This window comes from Camelus bactrianus, chromosome 25 (genome assembly GCF_048773025.1).
Source record: "Camelus bactrianus isolate YW-2024 breed Bactrian camel chromosome 25, ASM4877302v1, whole genome shotgun sequence".
NCBI classification, from domain to species: Eukaryota; Metazoa; Chordata; class Mammalia; order Artiodactyla; family Camelidae; genus Camelus; species Camelus bactrianus.
The window spans coordinates 3,814,936-3,833,163 of record NC_133563.1 but is presented as its reverse complement, the minus strand read 5'-3'; the positions used below and the strand labels follow the sequence as shown (position 1 = coordinate 3,833,163).

At 39.8% G+C, this 18,228-nt stretch overlaps 1 protein-coding gene and 1 pseudogene across 5 annotated transcripts in view; one reads left to right on the top strand and one right to left on the bottom strand.

The window, feature by feature from the left end:
* TMEM67 (transmembrane protein 67) overlaps window positions 1-18,228 on the bottom strand; it is a 44,252-nt gene that overhangs the window by 6,346 nt on the left and 19,678 nt on the right. For 4 of the 5 annotated variants that reach the window (XM_010968395.3, XM_074353255.1, XM_074353256.1 and 1 more), the window contains 12 exons: window positions 17,226-17,382; window positions 16,526-16,649; window positions 15,130-15,235; window positions 12,231-12,287; window positions 11,114-11,212; window positions 9,247-9,345; window positions 8,909-8,995; window positions 7,814-7,913; window positions 7,580-7,719; window positions 6,034-6,174; window positions 1,527-1,607; window positions 921-1,037 (listed from right to left, as the gene is read on the bottom strand). In XM_010968395.3, coding sequence (XP_010966697.1) covers window positions 921-1,037; window positions 1,527-1,607; window positions 6,034-6,174; window positions 7,580-7,719; window positions 7,814-7,913; window positions 8,909-8,995; window positions 9,247-9,345; window positions 11,114-11,212; window positions 12,231-12,287; window positions 15,130-15,235; window positions 16,526-16,649; window positions 17,226-17,382 — 1,308 coding nt within the window. The remainder of the gene's footprint in view (window positions 1-920; window positions 1,038-1,526; window positions 1,608-6,033; window positions 6,175-7,579; window positions 7,720-7,813; window positions 7,914-8,908; window positions 8,996-9,246; window positions 9,346-11,113; window positions 11,213-12,230; window positions 12,288-15,129; window positions 15,236-16,525; window positions 16,650-17,225; window positions 17,383-18,228) is intronic. The other variant, XM_045505445.2, reaches the window with a different exon arrangement.
* On the top strand, window positions 3,263-3,569 carry LOC141575064 (signal peptidase complex subunit 1 pseudogene; annotated as a pseudogene).

Sequence of the window (18,228 nt, the reverse complement as noted above, 5' to 3'; positions counted from 1 at the left end):
CTGTAAATACTTCTTAAGTATTTGTAACCAGTAAGATCTTTTTAAAAAAATGCCATTTTCACACCTAATAAAATTAATCTTTCTTTAATGTAATTTAATATTTAGCCTATTGAATCTCCTAGATTTTTTCCAAAGATTTATTTTTTTATAGTCCATTTGTTTGAATCAGCATCCAAAGCCCACACATTGTATTCGACTGTTATTTTCTTTAATTTCTCTATCTCACCACCACCACCACCACCACCTCTCTTTTTCTTTCTGTGCCTTGGATTTGCTGGAGACACTAGGTCATCTGTCCCGTAAGATATCCCCCATCCTGGATCTGGCTAACTGCTTCCTGTGGTATCACTTATTGTCCCTCTATTCCCCTCTATTTCCTGTAAACTGGTGGTTCGATCTAGAAGCTTCATCATATTTGGCTTTAACTTTCTTAGGCAAGAATACCTCATGGGTGATATTCTGTACTTCCTTACTGCATCGTAACAGGAAGTGCATAATGGCAGTTTTCTTAATTGTTACTTGTAGTAGGATTGAGCCAGTGTGTTCAGATTATGTCAACCTGATTCCTCATTAGAAAGTTCCCTGTCATCCTTCATTTATTTGTTTTAGCAAGCACTGATGATTGTGGCCTGTATGCATTAATCCATCAGTCATTACAAAATGGTGATTTTCTAACTTAGAATCCCTTTTACTGTCTATCTTCCATCAGGAGGAATTTCCTCATGAATTATTTCATTTCTTTGAAATACAGTTCATAAAGGAACTGCAGGATGAAATTTGATTCATCCTCTTTCAATATTCAGGGTAATGAGTTGCTTTCCAAAGTAATCAATGAGGATTTAAAAAAATATTACAAATCCTAGATTAAGAGAACCCATCTCTAAACTTAAAAAACAAAAAGATGTAAAATACATTCATACCGCTTCTCTCTTAAGATTCATATTCATTTCTTCCATATTAGTGTCGGCGTGCCCGTGTACTGATCTACCATGGATGTAATACCCAAAACATTTGTGGGATAACAGAAACACTGATATCTATCAAAAGAGAAGGAGGAGCAATTAGCAACTCATCTGCAAAGCAATAAAAATTAAGTTTTTCTTAAAATTGCTTCCTTTCCCTGAAAATAATAAGCGCTAAATTCTTGGAAAACATACAAAGAGGATAATAAGGTAATAAAGGATAATGAGGTTATTTACAAAAGTAGATGGAAAAGAGACTGAAGATACGTCCACGGAAGGAAGAAACAGGGTTGATATACGAAAACTTTTCAGGGACTTTGGGCTGAGTCAACTATTTGGTAACATAAGGAATTCATAATTAAGAAACTGCAAATAAAGAAGGAAAAATGAAGGCAGTAAATATTAGCTTGCAGCTCATTATAGCCATCTCTGGAATTAACCACCAATGGAAATTAGACTAAAAATCCAATCACAGCAAATCACTTTTAAAGCTTCTCTGAACATACTCATGACCTTTAAAAAGGGAAAAATAACAGGTGCAAGAGAAAGTCAGAAAGTACTTACATTACTCATGCAGCATAAATCAACAAACTGTCGAATTTTATCTTCTATAAATCTCTCATAAAAGACAACAAAGAACACGATCTGAAACATTAAGCCAAGTTCATGATGATTAGCGTTTAGGATTTAATTTGCTTTTATAGCCACAGTGTAGTATCTTAAGAAAAAAGAAGTTCCAACCAAGAACACAGTGGCCAATAACGGTTCCTGTGGGATAAAATCCTACTTATCATTTCTGATTCTTCCATCAAAAGAATGTTTTGGAATGTGCTAAGATTCATTGAGGGGGCTTATTCTGAATTTAAAAACCTTTCCTGTGTCATTAAAATAAGACAGGACAAACACAGGGGGAGGAAGTAAGGGGCTTTAAAAACTGTAGGACAAACCAATGCATTAAATGGCCAGATCTACATTTGGTTCTGCGATTCTGCTCATCTCCTAAATTCCAAAATCCGTTAAAAAAGGATTTTGCTGTTTTTCAAATTAATCTTCTCTGATAGAGCAGCACTTGAAAAGCAGATGTTAAGTATTCTGTTTCAGCTACAGATAAGGTGTTAAATATTCAAGTGGAATGGTTTCAAAGGTTTTCTTACATAGATTTAATAACAGTACTACAAAGGGAAGCTTTATAAATCAAAAGAGAAAAGTATGCATTGTAGATCTTCTTAGATATGCTTCAGAGAAGGATAACATTTCCTTGCCACCCAGTGTAAAGCTGGCCCCCGCTGTCCCCACTGCTAACTTCCACTCCCCTTCCCTCCATGTGCTCGCTATCTCATCTCCCCACATGCACCCTGCAGAGCACTGGTCACAGTCTGTCCCTTGTTCTTGTTACCTTGTATCTGAGTTCAGCACAGAGCCTAGTACATAAAATGTTCTCAGATATGGGAGGGAATAAAGAAAGGAGTCTACAGCTGCTGAATGCTGAGAACACTTTCCTAAATATTCTGTGTACGTATTTTAAAAACTCCTCTAAAGGACATGAAAAACAGCAACACTAAAGTCTAAAAACTAAAGGCTACCATTTAAAAATTGAAGAAGCTGGGTTTAGAGAAATATAAGGAGTGAACAAGAAAGCCTAACATGAGAATCAAGAAGAGTTTGTAAAAATAGATAAACAACAAGTTTTTTCTGTATAGCAGAGGGAATTATATTCAATATCTTGTAGTAACCCATGATGAAAAAGAATATAAAAATGAATATATGTATGACTGAAACACTATGCCATATAAAAAAAAAAAAGAAGAGTTTGTAGAGACAAATTTATGGAACTGTAACAGACTACAGGAACTCTTAAGGATACCTGAGGAAGCAACACTGATAATCTGAGAATGTGATCGTGTAGAGAAATACTTTCTTATCAAATGACAGAGTGAGAAACAAAGAACGAGGTTAGATGGTGACGCCCGAGAGGTTAGATGGTGACGCCCGAGATGGCCAGCTGTGTCTCAACAATCCTTCCCCCTTCTCCTTAGTGACAGGCCCCCCACCCCTTCTCTGAGAGGGAACACTGCTGCCCAGCTGAGAGATGCCAGTGCAGGAGGTGTGGCCATGTGACCAGGTTCTGGCAAAGGCGATGTGGAAGATACTTCTCAAAAGACTCGCAGAAGAGGAGAGGGTGAGCCGCCATCGTACTCCCCCCCCTTGGCAGGCCTACCAATCTGCACGCAGGACCAGGCCCGGCCCCTTGGTCCCTGAGTTGGGGCCGCTCTTTCCCTGCGGGCCCCCTCCTGTCAGTCATGCCGGAGCATCTGGGCTCGCTGCCCACACAAGTGCATTACAGTGACCAGAGCAAGCTGAACAGACGTTTCAGGGCATTATTCTTTTCTCTGCAATGCTTGGATCCATCTGTGGGTATGTGGCTAAACAGCTCGGGTGGACTGTCTACAGGGTGAAGGCCAGATTTGCTTTTTTGTGTTTGCTGACACTTCCTGCATGGCTCATTATTGCCAGCACCCCCTCAAGCAGTCACCTGCTCAAGACTCCAGCACACAAGACAAGAAACCAGGGGAAAGAAAAATTAAGAGGCATGCTAACAACAACTGACTGGGGTTTTCATGATTCAGCTCTAGTGCTGCCCCTGCTTTTGTTTCATGTGAGATGAGACAAACTGTTTCATGCTTCGTACCTAAAACATGAGCTAAACACCACCTGTGCTAAGCTGTAGGTAGATTTTGTTCTCTTTATATTTTACTTCTCTTTGCTGGGTTTTGATTTATAAAAATTTTAGCCTTTCTCTTCATAATCTTCCTCCAAAATGGAGAACAGAAAACACAAGTGTGCAGAGTGTCTTGCGGGTCTACAAAATCATGAAGAATGCCTCATAAATGATAATATGACTTAACTATTAAAGTTTTGTAATTCATTATGCGTAGATTACCGTACACCAGAAAGTACCACAACACTGTAAATCAACTATACTTCAATCAAAAAGAAAAACAAACAAACAAAAAATTCACAGTGGGAAAGAAAAGAAGAGGAGAGGGTGGAGCCTTCTTCCCCGGCCGCCCCTGCAACTCCATCAGCCACTAAGGACCATGAGGTGACCTCAGAGATGAAGTCCTGAGGGGCAGAGCAGAAACAAGCCTCTGGGCCTGACGGCAGCCCCCGTGCTGGCCTGCGCTGCCCCATCTGCTCTTCTCTCCCGTGGCAGGGAGACAACAGTCCCCCCATTTCAGCCACTGCTATTTGGCTCTTTGCTGTTGTTGAACTCAACCAAATATGAAAAGCTCCAGATGGTCTTCCTTTCAGTTCTCTACATCCAGGTGAATCTGATCTATCCACAAAAAGTTACATTGGTATATGTACAAAATAAGTATTTTCTTACTATTATACTGATGATAAACATCAAACCCCACAGTACGGTGACAGCCAGTAGCCAGACTTATCATGGTGATCATTTTGAAATGTACAGAAACATCAAATCACTCTGCTGTGTTTCAGGAACTAGTATCAAATCACTATGAAGGTCAGTTATACTCCAAAAAGACAGATAAACGAACAAATACTTAGAAAAAGCGATCAGATTTCTGGTTACCAGAGGTGGACGCTGGAGGCAGAGGTGGAAGGAATTAGATGAAGGCAGTCTAAAGGCACGCATTTCCAGTTATAAGATAAATAAGTACTAGAGATGTAATGCGCACCATGATAAATATAACACTGCTGTATGTTATACGTGAAAACTGTTAAGAGACTAAATCCTAAGAGTCCTCATCACAAGGTAAAAATATGTTTCTTTTTATTTCTTTAATTTTGTATCTATATGAGATGATAGATGTTCACTACACTTATCATGGTAATCACTTCCCGGTGTTACGCAAGTCAAATCATTATGCTATACACCTTATGCTTATACAGTGCTACGTGTCAATTAGAGCTCAATAAAACTGGAAGAGAAAAAAAATCAAGCCCCGTATCGTTTTGATCCTATCTTATTTCAAATTCTAATTTCTGTTTGTCTATCTTTCTGTCAAAGTATCCCTCATTAGCTCTATCCTATAGCTTCAAGTTTGAACAAGTCTCACCAATCTAAAATAAATGCAATTTTAAAGCCCATTCTTAGGTTACAGGATGACTCCTGGATTGAATTCTGTAGGAATTTCGGGATTTCAATCCCAAAAGATCTTTTAAAACAGCCTTTAAGGCAAATATTTGCTCGCCAGGTTACAGTAAGTTTCACCTTTCTTTCTAGAGGTCTCACCTTCATTTGTTTATTTAAAAGTTAAAGAAATTTTAATCAAAAAAGGCTCTTTCCACTCATGGGAGTGTCTGTAAACAAGAGAAAGAAAATAGAAATGCAGATACTAGAGCTAAGCGCTTTAGCTGTTGCTTCTTTCTTTTCTTCCTTTCATTCTTTTTTTTAAACTTTAATAAGATAAGGGAAGCAAGCATAGAAAAGATCCTCTGCTAAAGCCATGGGACCTGAGAAGATATATTTTAGTTTCAGGTATTTCAATAAATATTTCCAAAAAAAATTCCAGAAGGAGTAACTGGCAATTTGAGTGAGATTTGATGATACATAAATAAATGTAAGTAAGTTGCATTTCAAAAAAGAAAAAAATATCAAGGGTGGCTTAGCAATTCCTAGCGTTACATATAAACTAAACAAGGAGCCCTTCCCATGACAGGAAAGCTGCAGACTCTGAGAGACCCTTCAGGCCCCACTGCTGATAAAAAATGAACTCTGGAATCAAATTCCAGTTCTGCCATTTTCTCACTGCATGACTTTAGGCAAATATTTAACCTTTCTGTGCCTCAGCGTAAAATGAGGACACTAAAAGAATCTCCGGGGGCTACTATAAACATTAAGTAAGTTGTAACACAATTCTTTAACACAGAGCCTAGACTGTAACACTACATAAGAATTAGCTATTAGCTAGTATTATTGTTGCTCTTGTTACCTTCTTTATGCTACAGAAATCAGGTTGTGGTCAATATCTGAGGATAACTGGCAGGTAAACAGAGTTGAAATACAGAGGGGTGACGCTGCTTAAGTACAACCTGTCATTACCTGCATAAGGGCAATGACTAGCCATGCAGCAGCAGATACCGCGTATCTCAGAATACGGCTGTAAGGGGCTATGTAGCTAGACTGGCTTCTGGAGAGACTGGAGGATGAGTCCATTAATGCTAAGTTCTTGAATCCCACAACCTGAAATAAAAAGAAAAAGAAACAATTTAAACAGACATGGATAAAGAAAACTCTAGTCTGAAAATGAAACACCACTCCCTACTCCTTACCTTGAAAAACTAAAACATATAAGTTTGTACAAATGGTAGAAAATCTAGATAAAAATAATCATCCAGTATTTTAACTGCAAAGCATTTAATACAAATATTTAGCTATTTCATTTGGTATTCTCTTCAATACGACTAAAGGCCAAATGCAACCTTATTATTACATATATTGACAAAGCTCAAAAATTCCTGTCAAAAGAATAAAGCTTTCTTCAGTAAACTACCAATGAATAACCAGCACTTCATGAGTTTTTAACATATGCCAAGCCCTGTGCAAAATACTTCTTATACTTTAAAACAGTATTTTCCAAAATGTCTTTTGAGGAAGATACATTCTTTGATAAAAGAAAGCCATGGTTAAATGAGTTTAGTCTGTATATTACACGCACCTCCATGTCTTCCACCCTCGTAGAATAAAAGCTCTGGGAAGTTTTACGGCAAAGGAAGCCACACAACTTCACTGAATCAAGTGTTTTCCAAACTTAACCTGACTAAACAACTTTCTTCTCATGCAGCACCTTTTAAAGCTTTAAGCAGCTAATTCTTGAGAAAACCTGTTACTCATATAGTTTCTGTATTTCAGTCTCATATGCAGTACCGAATACTTCCTCTGATAATTCTACACAGACCCATGAAATAACTGTAAAGGGATCATCAGCATGTGCCCATTCAGTGTCTCTTGTCCAGCTGGCACCCCAGCTCTTGACACAGAGCACAGTTCACGGTAGGTGTTCAATGATAATTTGTTAGAAAATTCCAACCTTTTATTGGCGGGTCTAATACAGGAGTGAGAGTACGTATGAATCATGAGAGGGGGTCCTTCCTGAAATACAGACACCTGGGCTCACCTCAGGGCCACCAAATCAAACCTAACCTCTAGGGGTGAGGTGCGGGGAGGCACAGGTATTTTGCAAAAGCTCCCCAGGGGAGTCTGCTACAAACCAGTGGTTTAAAAGCCACTCCTTACCTAGAGTAGTCAAATTCAAACAGACAGAAAGTAGAATGGTGGTCGCCAGGGGCTGCAGAGAGGGGAGGAGAGGGACTTGCTGTTTAATGGGCACACAGTTTCAGTTTTGTAAGATGGAAAGAGTTCTGGGGATTGGCTGCACAACAATGGGAATGTACTTAACAGCGCTGAACTGCACGCTTCAAAATGGTTAAGATGGTAAATTTCATGGTATGTGTATTTTTTAACGGCTTGATAACCATATGTTAACTTTAAGAGAACTCTTCCACTGATATGAAAACTCAGCTGGAATTATGTTAAATGACCATGTAAGAGATACTCATAAGTTGCATACAATTACATCAGTTTATACCTCCAAAAAGAAGAGGACAGTAAGTACTTGAAAGAGTGGGTTAATCTTTCTCACAGTCTGAATTTCGTTCCATTCATTTGCTACAAAATATGTTCTCCATATGCTGACGGGAACGGTAGCATTCCGGACGCCACCCTCACCTGGTTGGGGAGACAAAGTGAGTAAAACAGTTTCACTTTCTCTGCTCTGCAAGGGTGGCAAAAAACTCTTGGTACAAATGGTTATTTGCATTACCTTCAACAGCTTTAAGAACCTTTCCTTTGGGCCGCTCCCAATCGATAAAGAATATGTCTATGGTAATCTGGGAGATGAGCTTATGCAAAAATTGAAGAGCCTGAGAATGACAAGCAAAACACCTGAAAGTATCTGCATCAAGCCTGCTTATGAAATCAACACTAATTCTTTAAGAAACAAACATACTGTGATCACAAGAATATATAACTTTCACAAGTGACAAAGGTGCACAGCATGAGGGGAGCACCAGAAGCTCATCGAGTAACATGGAATCATCACATTCACAGAAAGTTTACACACACATTAACCCGCCTTCCCTTCTGCCTTTCATCAAAATAGGGATACGAAAGGGGACGTACCACCTCCTCCTGACACTCTTGCATAAATGACTCTTCCTCAAGGTTCCCCAAAGCGTATTTCATTCTCTAGATCATGCAACTTCTTTATAAGTAAAGGCATTTTCAACTGTAATTTGCTTATACTAATTAAAGTTTTAAAATGCTCTCACTTTTTTCTCTATTTCTGGCACTGAGATTTCAGATTAAAAAAATATTTTTCATTTACAGAATATGTTTAAATGAAGGCATCTTCCTAGTAGGTGCATTATTGATCAAACAAAGGATAAAAATCTAAGTATGGGGTGATGCCTGTCTTCACGGAGCTCACAGATCAGTGGGAACAGCAGACCCTTAATAACCCCAACAAGTGGGATGAGATCTACCCCAGAGGCATGTAAAGAGCTTCCCGTCCACGCAGAGGACAACGAAGCAGGGGGCAGGGCTGCCACCGGACGAGGGGGAAAGGAACATGGAGGCAGAGGGAACAAATGCTAAGAGTTCAGCACTTTATCCACTTTAATTGGTGCCTTTTACTCTAAATTAACAGATTAAATTAAAAATTATTTAAGGTGGATTTTTAGAATGAAATGTCTCTCACAAATAACAGGAGACTTCCTAGTAAAATAGAATAATTCATGCATTCTTCCAAAATTGAACTAAATTGTACATCGAAGAATTTGAAAGCAATGTCATTTTAAAGACTTACACGTTTATTAGCAGGTCTTTTAAATTCAGTAACCTGTGCTCTGAAACTTACCTTCAGAGCAAAAGCACATCCCACAAAAGTAACAAAACGTTCTTCCTGGGCCGGCACTGGTAGCAAAACAGAGACAGACTTCTGTGCCTGTGATAAAAGTATGCCCTTAAATATGACAACACGAGGTGTTTACTAAACACAAGGTAAAACTGAAGGAAAGCATGAAAGAAGAAGGTGGTGATGCACTCAGTCAACACAGCACACTCAGAGAATGGCGAGCTTAGGACTTGCCTCAACGTTCTTGATCAGAAATACCGTCAATAAAAGCAGTTCCTTTATAAAGACCGCTGACCAGTCACTCAGGCATTGGCATCTAGGCTGACTCAGAAGTCACTTACTTTGAAGAAAATAAGCCAGTAAAGACCCGTCCCCACGGTGATGATAAAGAAAACATTGGCCAGGTCGCCAGCATAGTACACCAAGAACTTCACAACTGTCTGCAATTTAAAGAGAGAATTACAGCTGTTACAGACTCAGTCTATTTATACTTTTACTTTAAAAAACACTGTCTGCTCAGTTTCTCAGGCTTGAAGCCTTCGTTCACGTGCCCGTGGATCAGCAAGAAAGACCAGCTGCGGCCACTTCCCAGGTGTCTTTTGGGTTCTAACGTTTTGATTTATTCTCAACAGCCTGTCTTCTTCAACACTTTTCATCTTTCACCATCCAAGAAATTCAGAACTGCTTCCTGCTTCCTAATTCTCTTCTAGTCCGGACCCCTTCTCTTCAGGCTATCCTCCATACTACCACCAGAGCTGGCTCTCTAAGATGTAAATTAAACTGTGTCCCTCTCCTTCTTGAATGTGTAGTTGACTCCTCACTAAAGTATAGACTCCTGACCCACAAGGCCCCTCACAACCTAGACCAAAATTAAATTTTCAGCCTCATGTGCCAGTTCCAACCACTCACTCAATAATTAACCACTCCACACTTTCATCCCAAATGTTTTGGGGAATGAAATGGGCATTGTTTCATCAAATACTCTTCCCTTCTCTCTGGCAAACTCTCGTGAGCTCTGAGGGCAGAGACCACGCCTGCCTTTGCTCAGCAACACCCCCCCAACCCCTGCGCCTGGCAGAGGGCCCAGCGCTCGGGGAGCAGGCCCTCAGGGACTGTTTGTGAAGCGCAGATAACCCGCTTACAGTCCACTCCTCTGGGAAGCCTCTCCTGACTCTGCTGAACAGTGACTCGAGCCCTGCTCCTCTTGGCACACTGGCTTTGGAGTCAGGAAGACATTCCGGCCAAACAAGTTCATCACGTTGCCTTTCTCACGTTCTTAATCAGCTAAATAGAAATACCACCTAAGACTTAGTTGCTATAAAAATGAAATGAATAGGAAATTTTTTTAACCTCTGCCACAATTTCATCATGTATAAAGTGAGAGTGATAATAACACCTAATTTCACAGAGCTATTGTGAGGACTAAATGAATTTCACATGTAAAACTTAGAAAGCTTTTAAGCTTTTATCTAAATGACAGATAAAAATAAAAGAAAAACAAAAATATAAAAACAGATTAAATGAAGTGAAACTATGAAGTTAATAGAATAAAACATGGGAGAATATCTTTTTGATCTTGAGATAGGGGAGGCTTTCCCAAACAAGATCCTAAAAGCACACGCCGTAATAGGAAAACCTATTCAGATGTGACAGCATCAAAACCAAGAGTTTCTGTTAAACAAAGGAACACACAGATAAAATAACAGGTGGGTCACCCTCAGAGTGGAAACTTCAACGTCAAAAACCAAAAGGGGATTCGTATTGAGAAAATAAAAAGAACTCCTTTAAATAAATAAAATACAAAAAATTTGCTTAAATAAACAAGAAAAACTGGAAACTTAACAGAAAAGTGGGCAACGAATATAAACAGGAAGTTCACAGAAGGGGAAACACGATTAATAAAGCATAGGAAGAGTAATCAGAGAAATGAAAATTAAATCAACAGTCACACCACTCTTCCTACCAGATTGGCAAAAATGGAAAGGCTGGGAGGACAGCAAGCGCTGGCGAGGACGTGGGGAAACAAGACCAGCACTGCCGTGGTGCGGAATGGCCCACAGCAACGTGGGGGCGAGCACACCCCTCTCCTAGTTACACACCCCGGAGAACCCAAGGCAACTTTTTACTCACCCTCTGGTTGTGTCTTACTAGAAGAATATAAAACAATCAAAAGATAAAAATATACTTAAAAAATTCCTGAGATCATACCTGCAAATCAATCATGGGACTGCCAACGCGCCTCTTCCAACCCGCTGTCTTCAAAAGAGACGATAAAACCGCTAGTCCACCCAACACACCCAAAGCAATCTAAATGGAACAAAGAACATTTTGGAGTTTATGTTAATTTCCCTCATCAGTGTTCAAAGATACTGTAAACAGAAAGTAAGGAAATACTCAAAAAACGGTGGTGGAAGGTATGCTAAGAGGACATAGAAGCCAAACTGAAGGTGCTCCCAATGGCCAAATCTGGGAAAATTTGAGCAAGAAAGTAGATAGTAATGAATCAAAATTGCTAGGATAAATAAATATTCATGATTTAAATAAATAATTGAATAAATAAACCAATGTGGACAAAGGGATAGCTCCTCCGTACAGTTAACAAACGTAGAAGAAATGACAGAAGTACAAAATCACCCTCAGACAAATATCACCATAGTACTTTTTATCAGCAAGAATTATCAATGGATGCTTTCTAATTAGAGGGCAAAAGAATAACGAGAAGCAGGATGCATAATCTCAAGTAACTCCCCACAATAAACTTGTTAATTATAAGTGGAAAAATACAGTGGACAACTCTGCACACACCATCTTAGCCACATGATCAAAGCTGACATCAGTGTCACTAAGTCATGCTGACACCAAGTATCTTCTGATACGAGTCACTGAGAAAGGGACCACATCTTTCCTGGGGCATTTGTGCTAAAACCACATCTAATCATGGGAAAATGCCAGATAACCCCAACTGAGGGCCAAAATACTAGAGTCAGAGTCAGTCATGAAAGACATAGAACGACTGAGGAAATGTCACAGATCTAAGGGGACCAGAAGCCATCTGCGACCCTGGACTGGGTCCTGAAACAGAAAAAGGACAGTGAAAACTCTGTAAAACCCAAAGAGTGTTCAGATTACTTCTAGGAGTACACAAGTATTAATTCCCTGATTATCATCACTGTTCTATGGTCATGTAAGATGTTCACGTTAGGGGAGGCTGGCTAACGGATATATGGCAAATCTTTTATTTCAACAACTTCCCTGTACATATAAAAATTTTTTTTAAAAAATTTAAAAATATACTGTAAATATTAACAGTTCAAAATAAACTCACATCTGTCTGGACGTGTGCTTCACCTTGATCCATTTCATATCTGACTGAGAAAGAAACCTGATATTTAAAAGAAAGCAAATTAGCCACACTGAAATTAAATAACACAAACCTACTTTTACTATAAGAATACATCTGTAGCTGGATTTTATGATAAATGCCATACTTTTAAATTATCAGTATTACTTGAGTTGACCTTTATTTATACATAAATGGATACACTTTGGGGAATTATTCATGTTGCTTTATTTTTAATTGTATTATTTATTTTATCTTGGCAAGGGACAGGTAATTAGGTTTATTTATGTTTAGAGGAGGTACTGGGGATTGAACCCGGGAGCTCATGCATGCTAAGCACGCACTCTACCGTTTGAGCTATATGCCCTTACCCCTATTCATGTTGCTTTAAACGTCCCTTTTGAACACATATTAAAGGAGGAGGGGTTCATCAGGAGGTAGGTTAGGTTAGCTAGGTTAACAGCAGTCAAGCCAAACCAATCATACATTTTTTTCTGATAGGTTTCTGTAACTGAAGAATGTGACTGATATTATGCACCAAGAATTAGCAAATGGCTAAACAATCACACCTTAAGGAGGCAGATTAACAACAGTTTTAGGGACATGACTGTATTGAGACAGGAGGAAGAGAAACCAGTAAAGGGTTAAGAGAAGCAGGGGCATGAGACGTAGGAGAGGAAAGACACCTAAGTCTTCCCAAGGTCACAGAACAGGGGGTTTTAAGAAGGACGAGGTCAACAGTGTAGTCAAATGTTGTACAGCTCAACCCCTTGAATAACTCAGGGGTTTGGGGTGCTCAACCCCGGGCAGCTGAAAATCCAGACAGAACTTTACAGTTGGCTCCCTGCATCTGTGATTCAACCAACTTCGCACAGCGCTGCGGAATGTATTTAATTAAAAAATCCAGGTCTAGGCGGACCAGTGCTGCTCAAACCCGTGTTGTTCCAGAGTCAACTGGGTAAATGTCAAGTTAAAGAAATAAAGCCAGTGAATGCGGAATTCATTGCTAACTTCATGAAAGAGGTTTCCAGAGAAGCAAAATGGGAAAAGCCAGACTGCAAATGATGGAAGAGGAGATGGCTGGGAAGTCAAGGCAAGATGCAGGAGAGCAAGCGGAAGAGCTGGCAGAACTGAGGGGAGATTTTATTGTTTGGCTGTTTTCGCTGATTTTTAAGATGGGACAACCCAAAGGGTGTTATAAGCAAAGGAAGGGGCCGGCAGAGAAGCTGCCCGAAGAGAGGGTTTGGGGGTGAGACAGGATATTGGAGAAGTACCATCAGTAAGTACAGGCTGAAGATTTGCTTAACAAAGGGTGAAGGGTCCTTATTTCTTAGAAATAAGAACAAGAGCCGGAAAAGATAAGGAACACAGGTCCTGAAGTATTAAAGGGAAATCTGAGGGAATTCATACTGGATGGTTTTGAGCTGCTAAGCACAATAGGAAAGGCAGGTTATTTGCGACTGGTAGAGAGCAGAGATAGAGCTGGATGCTTAAAATTAATATAGAACTTTTGCAATAGCTGCCATGAGAAATTAAGAAATGGTAAAAGAACTGTACATTCTGCAACTAGAATGAATTTGAGGTGGGCTTCATCTGTATAGTTTAATGATTCAACTCTTTTTCTATCATTTTCCAATTTGTCAAGACTTTTAGCTTAGAATATTTTGGACAAGAAAAATATTCAAAGAGAGCACCCAGAAGTGTTTTATATTAAAATAAATATACCCTTGGTTACTCAAGAACGATCATTCCAAGAATATTTAAACCAGGCAGTCTTCTGTTGTTACTAAGTGTGTTCCTGGATTTTCTTCTCTCATTACAGAGGATACAAGTTCAGGCAACAGGAACTAACTTCAACATCAGATCAGGCAATACAAATGAGGATGTGAAATCTTTCAGGGAAGAGTTATGTTATGTGCCTATTTTCTGCTTAATGAAAGCCTGAATCCAACAGTAGCTGAGTACAAGTCCAAGGAGAATAGAGAGGCCAGAGCACTGGCTGAAGAACCAGAACAGCAAAATCCAGAAAAGTAAAACAGTAGAAATTAAAAGCTATTAGTGAGTCCTGGAGGTAAGTGAGGAACACTCCCCCTGGCAATTCTCATGTTTCTGGGGAGGGAAGGGAGCAAGGAAAAAGCATAGGAGGATTAGTTCTGGTTTTATCTTAAGCCTCTCATTTACCCCTCCTCAAAGCAGGATGCTTCAGCTGCCTGGGGGGGCTGTCTGTAAATGGTTCAGCCTTTCCCAGGTTCATTCTCTTTGGTGTAGCCTGTTTTCAGCATGTATATGGTCCTGCTTCCATATACAGGCCCTTCCAGGCAGAGGAGGACTTCAGTTTCGTGGTTCAGTTTAGTTGAGTCGGGGAAACAGTCAGAAGACTAATTAGCTGCAGGTCCAAACCATGTTCTCTAGTTCCTTTAGTGCTCTTAGTTATAAAGCTTATAGTAATCTGCCTGTTGAAGTGTGTCTCCATCAAGTGGGCAAGGCGGGCGAGAAGACGGACACTCATGCCCATTTAGTTGGAGTTCCTGTTTAGTTGGGCAAGGAGACAAAAGCTTAACAGAAGGCAGATGACCACAGAGGAGGGGAACAGACACTGCATGACTCACTGCACCCCAGGGTCCTGAACAGGGATGCCCAGGCGCTGGTGACACTGTCTACTCCAACACTTCATTCTTGTTTTTTTACACTCATAATCCATAAGAACTCACCTCTTACCATTGTTAGTAAAAAAAAAAAAAAAAAAAAAAAATTAAGTCCTGACTACATAAAGTGCAGTGTTTATTTAAAACTTTAAAAAGGACTAATTGTCCTTTGACCATAACACAAACTGTATCAGTATTATATGAACACACAGAGGGGCACTGATCAGGGCGGGACTCACCTCCACAGACTGGCTGGTGGGGTCTCTGACGTCAACGTCACTATAGGCAATGGTAATTAGGGGAGGGTAGATGTTTCCATTCTTTGTGTTGGGTACAAGGTGGATGCTGTTGAAAAGAAAATTCATTTCTAGTTATAAATACATCTAGGCCCTTAAACAGACATTAAACTCATCGTTTTTTTCTGAATTTGATATGGATAGTCTTGGTGATCCAGAACCAACCGGTTACTAAAAACCAGGGAAGGTCAGACATAAACCAATGGTAACAAGGCAGGCTATCTGAAGTGGTCAAAATTTTGTATTCAAATATACCCTTTGAGACAAATTAGAAACTTTTCTTTTTCTAGATCGTATGAAGTTTACAAATGAAGTCACTGAAGTAATGTGAACCACTTTTGGGGACTGCTCAAAAGAGGTGTTACATGAAGCCTAGAGAAAGACAAATACTAGCCTGATTTTCAAAAAAGGTGAATTCTTAACAAAATAAGACGTGCCATATCTAGTACTGCTTACAGCACATAGTGGGGTACATTTTGGTGAATTCAATGCATTAGTAATGTACACTTTGTCAACTCACAAAGGGCAAGTGCCAAGCCCAGTGGCCAGCATGGTTTCAGCAAGATCAGGTCAGGCCTGACTAGTTTCAATTTTGTTTTCACTAGGGTTAGATGCTACATTAGCAGACTGAGGGGATGCTGAAAACAGTACTGCTGGATTTCAGCAAGGTATGTGACAAGGCTTCTGTCTACTGCCTATCTCATAAGATTATTATGAAAATCAAAACGAAAAGACAGTGAAAAAATAACGTCTGTTTGAGCACCAGAAAGATGATGGTGTTGACTTGCATCAGTGTATTCAAGGGGCACATCATAAAATACTGGAGTGGGAACACCAATGAAGGTCTTAGAGACAGGATTCTCACACTGTAAAAGACACACAAGGGCTGCCGGGCCCTAAGGTAGGGTCATCAGTAAGTGTCCTGGAAGAGGGAGGCGTTGGTAACAGACGAGGGCCAACACGGAAGAGCAGCTGTTAAAGGCGAGGGAGCCAGAGGAGGCCTGCCTGCTGCGATGGCCTGGCAGGCTCTTTCTAACACACCCATTTCAGCCCAAGATCTCCCCCTTCCATCTCCACCGTTCTAATTCAGTAGGTCTAGAGTCGGGCCTAAATGTGAATTTTGGCAAAACTCCTCAAGCTCTTCTGACATAACTCTCCCCTCAGCTCCTCCCCTCTAGTAACATACACCAACCTACACGGACAGTTAAGGACACATTGTGTATCGGCCCAGTTCGGGGGCTCTTACTGTTTTCATCTGATAATTACTAGTAAACGCTTTTACTACAACATTTTCCCACATACTCCAAGCCTCATTTGGTACACCTGGACGTCTGTTTACCTCAGTGATATTTGGGTAGCAACTCGAACTAATCTTGGCTGACTTTCTAAGTCATTTTCTCGTCCACTTAGTGTGTCCACCAAGAAAATGCGCCGAGTCAGAAGCCACTTGCCAGAGCTACTGTCTTTTATCATTAAAAAAAAAAAAAAAAAAAGATGGCATTTAAAAAAATACCTTCAATTGTTCAAGATGGCTCTCAAGAGGTTTACTGAACAAATTTAAAACATAAAATTAGTACATTTTGTTTTAGGTAAAATGGTTGCAAAAACAGCTACTGCTGTAAGAAATCCCTGGCAACAGCCCTCCCCACCTCACTTGAATGTCTTCTGATTGTTTGGACTGATCAGTTTGGAAGGATTTTCCTGGCAAATTATCTAAATAAACAGGATTTTACAAGAAACAACAAAAATAATAAAAGATGCTAATTTGTCCAAAAAGCAGCTCAAGGACAGCTTTAAGAAGCCCCGATTTGACAGTTCTACTAATTTTTCTCACAATACACTTTTAGCAATCATACAATTTCTTAACAATAAGTCTGACACATTCAGCAAAAATTTCTAAATATGCCAGCAACCTTACTGTTTTACTTTTTGGCATGCTATATAAAACCTTATAACCTATGGCTTATTAAATTATTATGTTGGTTGACTTATTTATTAGTTTCACCTCAGAGCAAGTGTAGTGTGAATGGATGTCTTACCTTGGTTCACAAATATTTTATTGTGCTGAAGGTTTAAGTTTAACACAGGCACGGCCCAAATATATCGGTGCTGATTTTCATCAGTATATTCAAGGTACACATCATAAAATATAGGGGTGGGAAAGTCAGTTAAGAGCTTAGAGACAGGAATCTCACACTGAAAAATAAATAAATAAATAAATAAATAAATAAATAAATAAATAAATAAATAAATAGTATCCCAATTGAAAATGTAAAGATTTAAGAGTGTTTTTAATTATAAAATATCTTCAAGCTATCTTGTTTATATACATTTCCATGTGCCTTTCAAAACATGCATACTATAAATATGATCTGTTTATAAGAGAAAAAAAACCCAGCAGTAAAGAACCGCTTGGGTCTCGTCCTGCAACCCAGCTGGAGAGGGGATGCATTCATTCTCAACAGTAAGTACAACACAGTGAAGAGGTTTAAAAACGCTTACCCTACAGGCTGAGGCCCTAACTCTTCCTCGTGGGGTGCAGCGCCGTTTATGATTTCGCTCCCCTTAGCAGAGCTGGGCTTGTCTCCCACTGCGTCCTGCCCGTCTCTGGCCCTTTCACACTCACCTGCCTGCAGTCTGTAAACATGCTCTGCTACTGCATCTGTCTCTCTGACACTCCAAATGTTGCTTCTGCCTGACCTTCCCCTTCGCCACTGTGCTTGCCTGGCAAACTCACGTTCACTGTACAAGCCCAGGTATCACTCTGTGAAGCCCTTCTGTGTTCCCCCACGAGCTGCTGATGCCCCTTCTTTGTACCAACATGGCACCTTGTTCACACCTACAGAGCAACACATCACATTCTTTGCAATCTTTTGTGTTATATGGTTGTTTTCTCTACTAGGCTGTGAACTATTTGAGAGGCAACCAGAGGAAAAACTACGGTTTTTAAGCCTAATTGAACATTTACTTGATGCAAGACCTTGAGTAAGTTATGTAATCTTACTGAGCACCATTTTTTAATCTGTAAAACACAAATAATAT